Source organism: Acanthopagrus latus, chromosome 2 (assembly GCF_904848185.1).
Source record: "Acanthopagrus latus isolate v.2019 chromosome 2, fAcaLat1.1, whole genome shotgun sequence".
In the NCBI taxonomy this organism is placed as follows: domain Eukaryota; kingdom Metazoa; phylum Chordata; class Actinopteri; order Spariformes; family Sparidae; genus Acanthopagrus; species Acanthopagrus latus.
This window is the reverse complement of record NC_051040.1, coordinates 4190246-4206105: the sequence shown is the minus strand read 5'-3', so window position 1 is coordinate 4206105 and position 15860 is coordinate 4190246. Positions and strand designations below refer to the sequence as shown.

Sequence of the window (15860 nt, the reverse complement as noted above, 5' to 3'; positions counted from 1 at the left end):
TTTTCCAGGGGTTTGGACTCCCTGAGTGGGAAGAACAAGTCACCAGTAGCTGTGTCACTTCCTCTGGAGGGGGTCATCCTCTCTCTTCAGGATCTCATTTTCTACTTTCGTCCTCCTGAGGAGGAACTGGAGCATGAGGAGAAGCAGACCAAACTTCGTTCCCTGCGCAACCGTCAGAACCTCTTCCAAGAGGAGGTGATCTACATGCTGCCTGCACAGCCTCACCCACCCTCACTATCCATATCTATCGATTTTTACTGACTGGGATTATTACTAAAATACATTTGCTATGCAAAGGGGAACTTGCACTGTTGACATCATTGACGACTTTTATGACCTCTTGTAGGTTTTTTTAAACATCTGATTTTGTTTCTGCGACATGACACACATATAAAACATAAACTTGCACTTTATCAGGACATTTATGATAGCTTAAATGTATTCCCTGTAGGTTTACTTGGCCCTGTACCACAGTACCCTAACTTTCACACCGAAGCTCAAACCTTATCCAGTAACTCAAACCTTAACCAAAGTATCCACCTTTACATTTCTGTTTCCGTTCTTAGGGAATGATCACTATCGTGCTGGAGTGTATCGACCGCCTGAATGTGTACAACACCGCTGCCCACTTTTCTGAGTTTGCCGGGGAAGAAGCTGCAGAGTCATGGAAGGAAATTGTCAACCTCCTATATGAGCTGCTGGGTAGAAGAATCACATATGCTATGGAAACACAAAGTACATATTAAATGCTGTCTGAACTGAATAAAATAACATTATTTATCTATCTGTGTTACTATTGAACAGCTTCTCTAATCAGGGGCAATCGCTCTAATTGCGCTTTGTTCTGTGACAACCTGGACTGGCTGGTCAGCAAGTTGGACCGTCTGGAGGCTTCTTCAGGTATCACATTATTCTCACTTATTCACTGATACATCCTGCACAGTCGAGTTTTTTTTTCTCAAGAGTTGGATTTGTTTTTAATAGAAATCTCCTTTGCACTTTGATTAAAAAAGTGTTTTATGTAGTTGTAGTTTGAACCATTTGATTTCTTAACTGATATGCCTTAATTTTTCTTGAATCTTATCATATTTTCTTTATATATTTAGGTATTCTCGAGGTGCTGTATTGTGTGCTAATTGAAAGCCCTGAGGTTCTGAACATCATCCAGGAGAACCACATAAAATCCATCATCTCTCTCCTGGACAAGCATGGAAGGAACCACAAGGTTTGTCTTTTCTCACTGCCAGGAAATTGGTGGATGAGTAACATTAGCCAGTTGCAAATTGATTGACTCCAGCTGGCAGTGTTGTCTGCTTTGCCAGACACTATTGTAGGCGGTGATTTGGAATGTTATTGCAACCTCGTAATCGCATTTGGCTGATAAAAAAACATTTCCTGGTTTTGCAATTCTAATAGAAACTGTAGTTAGTGGATTGAAAGTGTAAATTGTCTGCCCTGCTCTGCCACATTTAGACAAAGAGATGATAGTATTGTCTGCCTCCACTAGGTCCTGGATGTCTTGCGCTCTCTTTGTGTGTGTAATGGTGTAGCTGTGAGGTCCAACCAGAACCTCATCACTGAAAACCTACTACCTGGTCGCGACCTCTTACTGCAGACCAACATTGTAAATTATGTCACCAGGTATGTGAGTCGCTGTTAAGTTGCTGCTTGGTTATCAGGGCTTTATCTGCTCTCTTAACTTTCTTTTCTCTTTTCTCTCAGTGTAAGACCCAACATCTTCCTGGGTACATGTGAGGGATCCACACAGTATAAGAAGTGGTACTATGAGATGATGGTGGACTACGTAGAACCCTTTGTGACAGCACAGGCTACCCACCTGCGTGTGGGATGGGCTATGACCGAGGGCTACAGCCCCTACCCTGGAGGAGGAGAAGGCTGGGGAGGCAATGGTGTGGGTGATGACCTCTACTCCTATGGCTATGATGGACTGCATCTGTGGTCAGGTATGGTGGCTCCCATACATTATTTAATATACTATTTTCCGTGATGCTGTATGCATTGTTATGCGACTTCCACACACCCTGCTCTGCCACTCAGGTACCGTACCCCGCCAGGTGGCCTCGCCCAGCGCACACACCCTGGCTGCAGACGACGTCGTCAGTTGCTGTCTGGATCTGAGCGTGCCCAGTATCTCCTTCCGTATCAACGGCCACCCAGTTCAGGGCATGTTTGAAAACTTCAATGTTGACGGCCTCTTTTTCCCCGTCATCAGCTTCTCTGCTGGAGTCAAGTGAGTATAAAATAAACTGCTGTGTTAATGCATTTTATCTTTGTGCATGCTCACTTCCTTAATTAACAATAAATAAATGGAACAAATATTAATGTAGTGCATTTGCTTGCAGAGGGATTTAACAGTTTCTTAGGAGGTCACTGGCTTTTGAAGTGATGTCATTTTACATATGTACACTACTCAAAATAAGTAAGGGATACTGGGCTATTTTATACCTGATTGTTTATTCTGTGTATATGTTTGGTCCCCACACTGACTTTGATTGCGTATCCATACAGATGCACACGTATCTCAATATCCTAACTATTTTTGAGTAGTGATTAGTGAATAGTAATACACAATGACTATCGAAATAATGAACTGGAAGAATATTTCAGGTGATTTATTAAGCGCCGAACAGTCTTGTATTTTGCATGACTTGTAATGCTTTCAATTGTTATTCTGTAAAGTCCTTACAATTATCTCCCTTTGCTTACATGGTCTTTCCAACACTGACTGTGTTCTGCCCCCTATAAAGATTTTATAGCTGCTGTGTGTAATGATTCCTCACAGTACTGAGATGGGATTAGTGGTGAATTGACTGATGAGAGCAGGAGCGGAAACACAGCCTCAGGAACTGGCACAGAAATTAAATCAATGTTTTCTTTATTATGAGTCTTATAAAGATCAAGGCAGTGTTGCCACAAAGGACTCAACTAGTGTATAAAGATGTCTTTGTCAAATAGATACAAACTTGGATTTATTCTGTTCCTGTCACCTCAGGGCACGGTTCCTCCTTGGTGGCCGTCATGGAGACTTCAAGTTCATGCCCCCGCCTGGCTATGCCCCATGCTATGAGGCTCTGCTGCCAAGGGAGAGGATGCGTATTGAACCCATTAAGGAGTACAAGCATGACTTCAGTGGTGTGCGCAATCTGCTTGGTCCCACCCAGTCCCTCACACATACCTCGTTCACCCCCTGCCCTGTGGACACTGTTCAGGTGAAAGCCCAAAACCAAAAATCAAACTTGGATCCAGTCATTAAAAGATCTGTTATATTAGATTCTTTCTGTTTGCTGTCTTTCCTTTCTATATAGATTGTTTTGCCGCCCCACTTGGAGCGTATCCGAGAGAAGCTGGCAGAGAACATTCATGAGCTCTGGGCTGTCACCCGTATTGAGCAGGGCTGGACCTATGGGACTGTGAGTGTGGAAAAGATACAGAAGAAAATATTTATTTGACAACCTCCGATTTAGATGATATTAATTGGTGTGTAACCTACAGTTGTCTTCCTACACAGTTCAGGGACGACAACAAGAAACTCCATCCTTGTCTGGTAGACTTCCAGAGTCTCCCTGAACCAGAGAGGAACTACAATCTGCAGATGTCCGGCGAGACTCTAAAGTGAGTTACTGAGTTTTCCTGTAGAGGTTACAGGTTGAGGAGTGTGAAGGTCAAAGGAGCAGTTGCATGTCCTTGAACACAATTGCTGATGCCTGCATCCTTTCATTATCGCACAGGACTCTCCTGGCTCTGGGTTGCCACGTTGGTATGGGTGATGAGAAAGCAGAGGAGAATCTCAAGAAGATCAAGCTGCCCAAGACGTATGACAGCAAAGATATTTCTGTCTGTATAAGCTAACTCTCTGCATAATCTTTATATCTGAATATAAATTTGTCTGCCTCTAGCTATGTGATGACCAATGGATACAAGCCTGCCCCCCTTGACCTCACGCATGTAAAACTGACACCAAACCAGAACCAGCTTGTAGAAAAACTGGCAGAAAATGGGCATAATGTTTGGGCAAGGGACCGGGTACGGCAAGGATGGACCTACAGTATTGTGCAGGTAAGCTTCCTTTTTTTTAACTTTAAATAAATCCTTTATTTATTTACTTTTATTTAGTAAGTCCTCCAGTCAAATCTAGTCGACCTTAAGCCATGCTGCCATTCCACTGCTCATAAATCAGCTGTTCAAAAAGTTTTGTATATTGTATTCTGAAATGATATATCAGTTTGTGTTCTTTTATGCTTCCCAGGACATCTTAAACAAGCGAAACCCTCGTCTGGTACCTTATAACCTGCTGGATGAGAGAACTAAGAAAACAAACCGAGACAGTGTTAACAACGCTGTCCGCACCCTCATTGGCTATGGCTACAACATTGAGCCTCCAGATCAGGAGAGCAGTAAGTCAGCTTACCTCATGATGATAACTGAATGTAGAGTACCATGCAAATTCTAAATTCTTTCACCCCAGCCATCTCCAATATTTCCAACTTTCTTAATCTTATCTGTCATCTTTTCCATCTTTCCCTTCAGCTGGCCATGGCCTTGAGAACACTCGTGGGGACAAGGTGCGAATCTTCAGGGCAGAGAAGTCGTACGTTGTCACCCAAGGGAAGTGGTACTTTGAGTTTGAGGCAGTTACCACGGGGGAGATGAGAGTGGGCTGGGCACGTCCCTGTGTCCGCTCTGACACTGAACTGGGAGCAGATGAATTGGCCTACGTCTTTAATGGCAACAAGGTCAGTCCGCATCTTTAGATTCACCTTAGTTAAACCAGTGTCAGTCCGATTTGATAAAGCTACGACTGGGCAAATGTTTATCACTGTCTAATAAGCTGTGTGGATTTTATTCCAAAACTTTCCCAAAACTCTGTGATTGTAAACAGCTGTGAAATGAATCCAGGCCAGTGAAACCACTCCATCACCAGCACTGATGTCTTTTATTTTAGTTTTTTGAGTATAAATATGAAGTTGTATTCCAAAGATGATTAATTGATTTCATCCTTTCCAGGCTCAAAGATGGCATATCGGCAATGAACCCTTCGGTCGTCAGTGGCAGTCTGGTGATGTAGTTGGTTGTATGATTGATCTGACTGAGATGAACATCATGTTCACACTCAACGGAGAAATGTTGATCAGTGACTCGGGCTCAGAGATGGCTTTCAAAGACATTGAAATTGGGGAAGGTAAGAGTTAATATTAATGTTACCTTATTGATTGATTTGCAGTAACATAAGTGAATAACCTCTTGACATAAAACTGTGTATTACTTTCCTTGTTTGTCATCCCTCAGGTTTTATCCCAGTGTGTGCCCTTGGACTGTCTCAGGTTGGAAGAATTAATCTTGGTCAGAATGTCAGCAGCCTGCGCTACTTTGCCATCTGTGGCCTGCAGGAAGGATTTGAACCTTTTGCCATCAATATGAAGCGAGACATTACCATGTGGTTCAGTAAAAGTTTGCCCCAGTTTGTGCCTGTACCAGCCGAGCACAATCACATTGAGGTAATTCAGTAGTGACAGTAAATGTTTAATGAAGAGAGAACTCTGAAAGTGGATCATTTATTTATCTTTAAACATGTTGTATCCCAGGTCTCCCGTGTGGATGGGACTGTGGACAGCGCCCCCTGTCTGAAGCTGACCCATAAGACCTTTGGCTCGCAGAACGCCAATACTGATATGCTGTTCCTCAGACTGAGCATGCCTGTGCAGTTCCATGAGACTTTCAAGATCCCAGCAGGCACCACCCCTCTCACCCGTGCCCTCACCATACCCGAGGAGGAAGTGGTAGTGGTAGAGCCCGACTCAGAGTTTGAAGTTTTGAAAAAGTCTGCCAGCCGCAAGGAGCAAGAGGAGGACAAGAAGGAACCATCTGTACCTAAGGAGATCTCTGTGGAAAATGAGAAGGACACAATGTCAGAAAAGGGGAAGAAAAAAGGGTAAGTGTTGCCGTTTGTGGAGGAACAAGCCGCCTGGAATAAAAAGTGCAGATTATTATGTAAAGAAATCATCTGTGCTCTCTGTAAAACAAAACATGGGTCAGTGAAGAGCATCCACACTAATTGAGACTCTGTGGAGTTGCTCAATTTGTTTCAGTTGTGATTACTTTTCAGCCTGCAGGGAGTGTCAATTTAAAGCTTGCTGTCGAATTACAAACTGTGTTTTAAACAGCATCATGTGACTCTTCCATCCATCAACAGTTAGACTTTTGCCCCTTTGTTTTGTTTGTGGTTTCTGTTAAGTTTTGTTATGTGATGTTATCTTCTGTGCACAATAGATTCTTCTCTAAGGCCAAGAAGGCCGCAATGACACCTCTTGCTCCTCCTCCTCCTCCAACGGTGCCCCGTTTGATGGAAGATGTTGTTCCTGATGACAGAGATGACCCTGAGATCATCACGAATACCACCACTGTGAGCTATTCATCCTCTGCTAATGCAAAACTTAGATGTCAAAACTATCCTTCTAATTAGTGCAAAGTCCAGAGATCAGGCTGGCATGTTGTTTCATACTACTAAAGTTATTAGAGTATCTGTTTATAATCCAGTATTCCTCTTTCTAGATATCTCACTCAGATGTCTCCTTGTAATAGTCTCATTTTCTCTTTTTATTTTCAGTATTACTATTCTGTGAGGATCTTTGCTGGGCAGGAGCCCTCTGGTGTGTGGATCGGCTGGGTCACCCCTGACTACCACCAGTATGATCCAAGCTTTGACCTCTCCAAGGTGCGCTGTGTCACTGTTACTGTTGGAGATGACAAAGGCAACATACATGACAGGTTAGTCTCTACCACCTTTCAATGGTATTTTATTCAAAAGAGCAATGCCTGTACTTCTAAGTGGTAAAACTATGTATTTATTATCTATTTAATCTTCTTAATTCTAATTCTAGCTAACAGTGTCAATGGCACCTTGATGGTAGTTGTCATGAAGATGAGAGGGTCTCTTTATCTAATTTAACCCCTTAACTAAGTAATAGAGGTAGTGAAGCAAAAAAGAACTTTATACTAGCTTTTATTTTCTGTGGTATCCCCCAAAGTTCAACATGTGGTCCCCCTTTTCCCCATTTAAATGTTTTACTAAGCTTTAAAGGTAAATAGCTATTAAAACGGATGACTAAAACTACCCGCAGGACATCAAATCCTTAATCAGAGAAAGTTAACTTTGTTAGAAGCGTCTCCTTGTTTGTGTGAGTTGTTTTCCATTTTCTTCCCATTTGGATAGAAATAGATCAATACTTTGTTTATCCTGAGGGAAATTTAGACATCATGTTGCAGGAAATTAGGACATCTAGCAGCATTTGTCTTGTTAAATACTCTCTGCCCTATAAGGCACTTTGGATCTACTGTGTAGTGTTTCAACTTCAGTACAGAAAAAGATGAGTTATAACCTTGCAGTGCATTTGCTTTTTTTCCTGCAGTATGAAACATAGTAACTGTTACATGGTGTGGGGAGGCGACCTAGTCAGCAATCAGCAGACCCGCTTCAGCCAGGAGGACATGGTGGTTGGCTGCTTGGTCGACTTGGCAACAGGTCTCATGACTTTTACAGCAAATGGAAAGGAGATTAACACCTTCTACCAGGTAGGAGAAGTGACACATTATAGGTTATGTGTGTATTTGTATCAGTGTTTTTTAGGACTCAACCTCAGGTAAAGTATGAAGCACTGCAGAGCTGTAAAATCAAGGTGTTTCATTTCAGGTGGAGCCCAACACCAAGCTGTTTCCTGCTGTCTTTGTTCAACCCTCCAATCAGAACATGGTGCAGCTGGAGCTGGGCAAGCTCAAGGTCAGAAGCTGCTTTTGCGAACATACTACAGTAAAAATCTTTCTCTGGAAGCAGTTGTTTCCTTCTTGATTGAGATTCTCCAACAACCTTGGTTAAAAAATTCTTCATGCCTTCCTCCTCTCATAGCCGACTCAGATCAACATCATATCCCCAAACTCACGTTGGTGGTTTGTCTCAATGGGCCAATGCATGTCAGCCAACCCTCGACCTCGGCTGTCTCTTACATTAGGAACCATGGGTTTCTAGGATAACAGTGATTAATTAGCATTGATATAAGATTTCAAGGGAGAGATAAATAGTCCATAGACACAAAGAGAAAAGTTAAACTAAAATCTAACATTTTTATTCATCACTAAATTCTACTAAATGCTGAGCTGAACATCTGCTGTATTATTCTGGTATCAGCACCTTAAATGTCTTCTTGTTGTCTTGTTTTTTGTCCTTTTGTGATTTTCTTTACCTCATCTCCTTTTGCTCTGTCTCCCTCTCAGAACATCATGCCCATCTCGGCAGCCATGTTCCGCAGTGAGCGCATGAACCCCGTCCCTCAGTGCCCTCCCAGGCTGGATGTACAGATGCTGACCCCGGTTATCTGGAGTCGTATGCCCAATCACTTCCTCAACCCAGAGGTGGGAAAAGTGAATGAGCGTTTGGGCTGGATGCTGGAGTGTACTGAGCCTCTCACCATGATGGCTCTGCACATCCCAGAGGAGAACAGGTCAGAGGCAGTAGCCACAGCAGGCTGATTGCAAGTTACCAGCATTTTCCTACAGTGCATTGCAAATGATTCAGTTTGGCGAATAATTTGCACGCTAGCAACCCGAAACTGAAATGCAATTAAAATTAGGAATTTGCTTTGCAAAATGTAGGAAGATCCATCACTACAACATAATGCATTTTTACAAAATTGTGATAATTGGTCACCTGTGTTAGCTGATCAGTTTTGATCTTTGAGTCTGTCTTTGTTTCCCAGGTGTATTGATGTCTTGGAGCTGTCGGAGCGCCTGGATCTGATGAAATTCCACTACCACACACTCATGCTCTACTGTGCTGTGTGTGCACTTGGCAATAATCGTGTGGCTCATGCCCTGTGCAGCCATGTGGATGAATCCCAGCTTTTCTACGCCATCGAGAACACCTACCTTCCTGGACCTCTCCGCAGCGGCTACTACGACTTGCTCATCAGCATTCACCTGGAATCTGCCAAACGGGCACGTCTGGGTACCAACAGGGAGTTTATCGTCCCCATGACTGAGGAGACCCTTAGCATCCACCTCTATCCAGATGAGGTCAAGGCACATTCTCTCCCCGGTGTTGGCCTCACCACCTGCTTACGGCCCAAGCTGCATTTCTCATCCATCAACTTTGTCGGCACAGACCCTGATCTATACACCCTTAGTCCTATTTTCCCCCTGCAGGTAAGAGACAAGAGACAAGTTGAATTGGAAAACAATTATGACATTTTAGTGTCCGTTTGCTTATTTTTTATCATGTATCAATTTCTCTCCTCAGGAGCTGAAGACCAGGGCGATTAGCATGTTAACAGAGGCTGTGCTGGATGGTAGTCAGGCTATGCGGGATCCAGTAGGAGGCAGTGTGGAGTTCCACTTTGTTCCAATCCTGAAACTCATCAGTACGCTGCTCATCATTGGCATTTTTAATGATGAGGACTCCAAACACATCCTCAAGATGATAGATCCAAATGTTTTCAGCGGAAAGGAAGAGGAGGAGGAGAAAGCTGAGGATGGCGGAGCTGCTGAAGGAGAAAGTGAGGAAGCAAAGGAGGAAGAGGGGTCTGAGCTTGAGGATGAAGGGGTCGGTGACGAGGAGGAGGAGGAGGAGCTGAAAAATATAGAAAAAGAGGAGAAGGAGGAAGACGCTGAGCCTAAGGAGGAGGGAGACGAGGAGGAAAAGCAGGAAGAGGGAGAGACTAAAGGAGGAAAAGTGGATGGAGAGAAGGCAGAGGAGGAGAAAGAGGAAGAGGCGGTGGAGGCAGAAGTGAAAGATGAGGAGGAGGGTCCGGAAGAGGGATTACTACAGATGAAGTTACCAGAGTCTGTCAAACTGCAGGTGAGTCAGATATTTAAACATTGTCAGCTGCTCAGGCTGTAGATGGGAGTGTAATATAAATAATACATCTTGAACTCTTAATCATATCTTATGTACTTCTCTCAGATGTGCACACTTCTGCAGTACTTCTGTGACTGCGAGCTGCGACACAGAGTGGAAGCCATTGTGGCCTATTCAGACGAGTTTGTCAACGGTATTCAGAGCAACCAACGTGTCCGTTACAACCTGTTAATGAGGGCCTTCACCATGTCAGCTGCTGAGACTGCACGAAGGACACGCGAGTTCCGTTCACCACCACAGGACCAGGTAGTGATTATTAACGGTTTGAATTAAAATTGGATTTTGATAATATTTCTCTAGTGAGTCATTACTTCTGAATGTGTGATCTGAAATTCAGAGGCAAAGCAACAGATATTATGTCACATGTAACATGGAGAACACAAGAACAGCAAAGGAACACGCATTGTATGTTAACAAAATATGTTAATTGGGTTTATCATTACTGCGTTCTTCTTTAAGGTCCTTTTACTGACCAACTTCAAGCAATGTGATGATGACTGTCCGGTGCCTGAGGAGGTGCGGGACACTCTAGCAGATTTCCACAATAACCTCCTGCTCCACTGTGGTGAGAAGATTTTGGGTGCTCTGCAGGTGTGAATTAGTTTTTATGGCAAGTATTTCTGGGTCTTAATGCTCAGTTCATATTTCACATAGGTATACATATTGAGGAAGAGGCAGAGGAGGAAGAGGTGGACACCTCACTGAGGGGCAGACTCCTCAGTTTGGTCGACAAGGTCAAGAACTTGCGCAAGAAGGAGGAGGAGGAGAAGCCAGAGGTTGAGGAAGAACCAAAACCAAGTATGAGTAACAGCGAAGTCACTCCTTAAATATTTGCAGCACTTGGTTGATTGTCCACTTTTGTCCAACAGCAGTAAAATCGGCCTTTATAAATCTGATCTAACACATGATATCATACAGCAGTCATACTGTACCTCTCTGTATCTGCTTCAACAAGGCACCCTCCAGGAACTGATCTCCCACACTATGATCCACTGGGCCCAGGAGTCGTTCATTCAGAACCCTGAGCTGGTGCGTCTCATGTTCAGCCTGCTCCACAGACAGTATGACAACCTCGGCGAGCTGATCCGAGCACTTCCGAAAGCCTACGCCATCAATGCTGTGTCTGTTCAAGACACCATGGACCTGCTGGAGTGTTTGGGACAGATTCGTTCACTGCTTATTGTTCAGATGGGCCCAGAGGAGGAGCGTCTCATGATCCAGAGCATCGGGTCAGTGTGGGGTGATGATATTTACTTAATGTGCATCTGTAGTGGTGACAAAGGTGGGACATGTGATATTGATTTAAATATTTTGATATTTTATTTCATATTTTTAATCAGTTCTCTATTTTTGGTAAATGGTTCAGGTTCTGTGGGTTTTCCTCCGGCCCTAAAATCTCTAATCTCTAACTAATATCCAATGCGTCTTAGGAATTTCCAGTTCAAATTAAGTGAGTAAAGAAATATGAATGTTTTACTTTTCAGGAACATCATGAACAACAAGGTGTTCTACCAACACCCCAATCTGATGAGAGCTCTTGGTATGCATGAGACTGTCATGGAGGTGATGGTCAATGTGTTGGGCGGAGGAGGAGACTCAAAGGTAGCTGTGAAGATACTTTGATGATAACTTCATTGTTGGAGTGTGCAGCATTGCTGTACACACACAGCCGACAGTAGACAGAAGTTATCTTTTTACTTTTTCTCTTCAGGAGATTCGATTCCCCCAGATGGTGACCAACTGCTGTCGTTTCCTGTGTTACTTCTGTCGTATCAGCCGACAGAACCAGCGCTCCATGTTTGACCATTTGAGCTACCTGCTACAGAACAGTGGCATCGGCTTGGGTCAGTATCAGCCACCTGTTTGCTGTACTGTAGATAGGACAACCTTTTCAGTTCTTATTTTAAAAAGGTGATAGAGAGATCAGACTCTAACCTGTCTCTGTCATCAGATATTTTCTGTAAACTTACTAAACCCATTCCCTTAGAAAAATATAGAATGATGAGGCTGTATATTAGGCGGTGATGATACATATAGGCTCACTGTGTTTATTTTAAAACTTGCAGGCATGCGTGGATCCACTCCTCTGGATGTGGCTGCGGCTTCTTGCATTGACAACAATGAGCTGGCTTTGGCTCTACAAGAGCAGGACCTGGAAATGGTTTGCAAAAATTACAAAAAAAAAAAAAATTACAAGAAAGGACAACACTTGAAAGGGTACACTGGACTTGTTATGTTATAACCTTCTTGATTCGTTCACACGTGTGGTGATATAGGTGGTGACATACTTAGCAGGCTGCGGGCTGCAGATGTGTCCAATGCTCCTTTCTAAGGGCTACCCTGACATCGGCTGGAACCCCTGTGGAGGAGAGAGATACCTGGATTTCCTTCGCTTTGCTGTCTTTGTTAATGGTCAGCACCCTCGCATAATGATTAGATGTGTGGTTTAGAGTTTTAAGTAACTGTCACTAACATTTGCACACCTGCTCCTCACAGGAGAGAGCGTAGAGGAGAACGCCAATGTTGTGGTGCGTCTGCTCATCCGTCGGCCGGAGTGCTTCGGCCCAGCCCTGAGAGGAGAGGGTGGTAACGGTCTGCTGGCTGCCATGGAGGACGCCATCAAAATCTCAGAGGATCCAGCAAGGGATGGACCCACTGTCAAAAAAGACAGACGCTTCATGTAAGTGGTAGCACAGCAGATATGATACTTGATGCATCCAGACTTATTGACCTCTCAGTTCATATCTACAAACTTTGATCAAGCTGCGTAGTTTGACTCTACAAGTAGCAATCTGGACTGACTAAGTAACAGACATTTTTGTGTATTGTCTAGTTTAGTTTAAAGCTATGCTGAGACAGGCACGAACAGCTGTGAAACAAAAACTGTTCTCTTGATTGGCAGGTTTGGCGGTGAGGAACAGCATGAGGAGAACCGTGTACATCTGGGAAATGCCATTATGTCATTCTACTCAGCCCTCATTGATTTGCTCGGTCGCTGCGCCCCTGAGATGCATGTGAGTGGGACAGATTTTCACACCATCAGTTTCATATAAGCCTCCAGGCACAGTGGCTCAGTATGTGGTTGCAGAGCAGTGATTAGTCTCTCACAGTATTTCCTAACTGTCCTTATCCATAGCTGATTCAAGCCGGCAAGGGAGAGGCTCTAAGAATCAGAGCCATCCTCAGGTCTCTGGTGCCCATAGAGGACCTGGTAGGGGTCATCAGCTTGCCTGTGCAGATTCCTGCTTATGGCAAAGGTCAGATTATATGGACACACTTTGTAAATATACAATATTTGGGCATTTTCCTGCATATGTAATGTTTTCCGTCTTCACCACAGATGGTCAGATTATTGAGCCTAAGATGTCAGCCAGTTTTGTGCCAGACCACAAGGCATCCATGGTGCTGTTCCTTGACAGAGTGTATGGTATTGACAACCAGGACTTCTTGCTTCATGTGCTGGAGGTTGGCTTTTTGCCTGACATGAGAGCTGCAGCCTCACTGGACACGGTGAGTAGGAAAAGACACATGGGAGAAATCAGACGGCAAGATCTGTTTTTTCTTCTGTCAACTCCAGAAATGTCTATGTTGATGTGACTCACTAGCTATCTGTGTGTCTGAGTATTGAACTGAATGCAACTAATTTTTCTGTCTCCCTCTTCCCATTAAAGGTGGCTTTCAGTACAACTGAAATGGCCTTGGCACTTAACCGCTACCTCTGTTCGGCTGTTCTGCCTCTGCTCACCAAGTGTGCCCCACTTTATGCTGGGACGGACCACCGGGCCATCATGATCGACTCCATGCTTCACACCATCTATCGTTTGTCCCGTGGCCGAGCCCTTACCAAGGCTCAGAGGGACGTCATTGAGGAGTGCCTCATGTCGCTCTGCAAGTCAGTTTTCGTCCCAGTTTCTCTATTTAGAAAGAAAATAATGACAATTGGGCATTCGAAAGATAATGATAGTATTTTAACATTTTTAAATGTTATCAATTAAACCTTTATTTACCCTTGAAGGCTCTTGATATCTGTCTTAAAAATAGTTAACGTGAGAATACACAGATGTATGAACACAGACAGCCAGTTTGCAACACTGTGTTCTATGTAACTGGACCCTGAAAATACATAAAGCAATATCACATTTTGAACATTTGCACTCCTAATGAAGCATTTTGATGACATTCACAGATACCTTCGACCCTCAATGCTGCAGCATCTGCTCAGGCGGCTGGTATTTGATGTGCCCATCCTCAACGAATATGCAAAGATGCCTCTTAAGGTTTTTATTGGATTTCTTATTATATTGACTAGAGGAGAATTTAATGAATAAACAAAAATGTATCATTTCTACATATAGCACTAATCCTAACCCAATTGTGTTTCCCTTTGTGATTCAATTGTTTCAGCTGTTGACTAATCACTATGAGCGCTGTTGGAAGTACTACTGCTTGCCTAACGGCTGGGCTAATTTTGGGGTGACCTCAGAGGAGGAGCTACATCTTTCTCGTAAACTCTTTTGGGGAATCTTTGAATCTTTGGCGCACAAGGTAAGAGAGGAATCTCCTGCTGTCCCTCCACGCTTGTTATTCTGTACAATTACAGAGGGTTGAAATATATACGTCATTGACTTCTCTGATGTCATCCGAACTCTAGAAATTTGATGCAGAGCTCTTCAAGATCGCCATGCCGTGCCTCTGTGCTATAGCAGGAGCCATCCCACCTGACTACGTGGATGCCAGCTACTCCTCTAACACAGAGAAAAAGGCCTCTGTGGATGCAGAAGGCAACTTTGATCCTAAACCAGTCGAGACCACCAAGTGAGCAGGAAAATACAAGGCGGTATAAAAATAGTTCACCATGGTCTATAGAAAATAGACTAAAATCACATTATGATGTAGTTTAGATACTTGTTGTATGCCTTTTAATGCAAAATTATGCTTTAAAAATAACAATGCCACACATTGACAGATACATTTCATTTGCAGTTTTTGGGTTATTAAAAGCTAATAAAGTCATTAATTTATGTAAAGGTGAATGATTTTTATACCCTATGCAGTATAAAATGTGAGTTGATCTATTCACAGCACAATCATCCCAGAGAGGCTGGATGCTTTCATCAACAAGTACGCAGAGCACACTCATGATAAATGGGCCTTTGAAAAGGTAAATCAACACACACATATATATATATATATATATATATATATATATATATATATATATATATATATATATATATGTGTATATATATATATATATATATATATATATATATAATATATTAAGTCCAGATTTGTTTTTTGAAATGGTTGGTATGTTGTAATGTTAATTATGTCAATGGTTCATTCTATTTTCTTAGATTCAGAACAACTGGACCTATGGAGAGGTGTTGGATGAGAATGCAAAGACTCACCCAATGCTCCGGCCATACAAAACATTCTCTGAAAAGGTAATGACTCATAACCTCCTGTGTGGTCAGAAGCATGACAATGTGCACACAGGTACAAAACTGAAACTGAAGCTTATTTATTAGCCAAAATGTAAAACTAATATTGCTGAGCCAGGAACACTTAATCCCCCATTCCATGTTTTTTTTTAGATCTTCACAGTTATTTGTATATTATTGTTAATAGACACCCAGTTAATTTTTAAACCTCCTTGTCTCTGATTTTCAGGACAAGGAGATTTATCGTTGGCCCATCAAAGAATCCATCAAAGCCATGCTGGCCTGGGAGTGGACCTTGGAGAAAGCCAGGGATGGGGAGGGAGATGTCGAGAAGAAGGCCACCACCACGCGCAAGATCTCCCAAACTGCTCAGGTACGAGAGGGAGGAAGAAAAGTAAACTCAGAATTCTGTTTATGTGAAGCCCGGACACTCGAGTGTTTTTCTTTTGGGATCAATAAATGCTCATCTTGTGTCATCTCATCTCATCTTA

The 15860-nt window shown here is 43.1% G+C and overlaps 1 protein-coding gene across 7 annotated transcripts in view; it reads left to right on the top strand.

The window, feature by feature from the left end:
* The window catches only part of ryr1b (ryanodine receptor 1b (skeletal)), a 66978-nt gene that overhangs the window by 22562 nt on the left and 28556 nt on the right, over positions 1 to 15860 (top strand). For all 7 annotated transcript variants that reach the window (XM_037125133.1, XM_037125102.1, XM_037125144.1 and 4 more), the window contains 43 exons: positions 9 to 195; positions 567 to 702; positions 805 to 900; positions 1107 to 1225; positions 1508 to 1641; positions 1723 to 1964; positions 2059 to 2251; positions 3014 to 3230; positions 3327 to 3431; positions 3530 to 3633; positions 3750 to 3833; positions 3918 to 4077; positions 4268 to 4415; positions 4549 to 4754; positions 5026 to 5200; positions 5308 to 5516; positions 5604 to 5950; positions 6289 to 6421; positions 6626 to 6786; positions 7428 to 7590; positions 7709 to 7795; positions 8287 to 8513; positions 8769 to 9213; positions 9308 to 9865; positions 9971 to 10171; positions 10385 to 10490; positions 10580 to 10723; positions 10881 to 11154; positions 11410 to 11527; positions 11637 to 11769; positions 11992 to 12086; positions 12202 to 12337; positions 12422 to 12605; positions 12828 to 12939; positions 13062 to 13182; positions 13266 to 13435; positions 13597 to 13817; positions 14112 to 14202; positions 14330 to 14470; positions 14577 to 14740; positions 15008 to 15086; positions 15283 to 15372; positions 15599 to 15742. In XM_037125133.1, the coding sequence (XP_036981028.1) occupies positions 9 to 195; positions 567 to 702; positions 805 to 900; positions 1107 to 1225; positions 1508 to 1641; positions 1723 to 1964; positions 2059 to 2251; positions 3014 to 3230; positions 3327 to 3431; positions 3530 to 3633; positions 3750 to 3833; positions 3918 to 4077; positions 4268 to 4415; positions 4549 to 4754; positions 5026 to 5200; positions 5308 to 5516; positions 5604 to 5950; positions 6289 to 6421; positions 6626 to 6786; positions 7428 to 7590; positions 7709 to 7795; positions 8287 to 8513; positions 8769 to 9213; positions 9308 to 9865; positions 9971 to 10171; positions 10385 to 10490; positions 10580 to 10723; positions 10881 to 11154; positions 11410 to 11527; positions 11637 to 11769; positions 11992 to 12086; positions 12202 to 12337; positions 12422 to 12605; positions 12828 to 12939; positions 13062 to 13182; positions 13266 to 13435; positions 13597 to 13817; positions 14112 to 14202; positions 14330 to 14470; positions 14577 to 14740; positions 15008 to 15086; positions 15283 to 15372; positions 15599 to 15742 (7360 nt within the window). The remainder of the gene's footprint in view (positions 1 to 8; positions 196 to 566; positions 703 to 804; positions 901 to 1106; positions 1226 to 1507; positions 1642 to 1722; positions 1965 to 2058; positions 2252 to 3013; positions 3231 to 3326; positions 3432 to 3529; positions 3634 to 3749; positions 3834 to 3917; positions 4078 to 4267; positions 4416 to 4548; positions 4755 to 5025; positions 5201 to 5307; positions 5517 to 5603; positions 5951 to 6288; positions 6422 to 6625; positions 6787 to 7427; positions 7591 to 7708; positions 7796 to 8286; positions 8514 to 8768; positions 9214 to 9307; positions 9866 to 9970; positions 10172 to 10384; positions 10491 to 10579; positions 10724 to 10880; positions 11155 to 11409; positions 11528 to 11636; positions 11770 to 11991; positions 12087 to 12201; positions 12338 to 12421; positions 12606 to 12827; positions 12940 to 13061; positions 13183 to 13265; positions 13436 to 13596; positions 13818 to 14111; positions 14203 to 14329; positions 14471 to 14576; positions 14741 to 15007; positions 15087 to 15282; positions 15373 to 15598; positions 15743 to 15860) is intronic.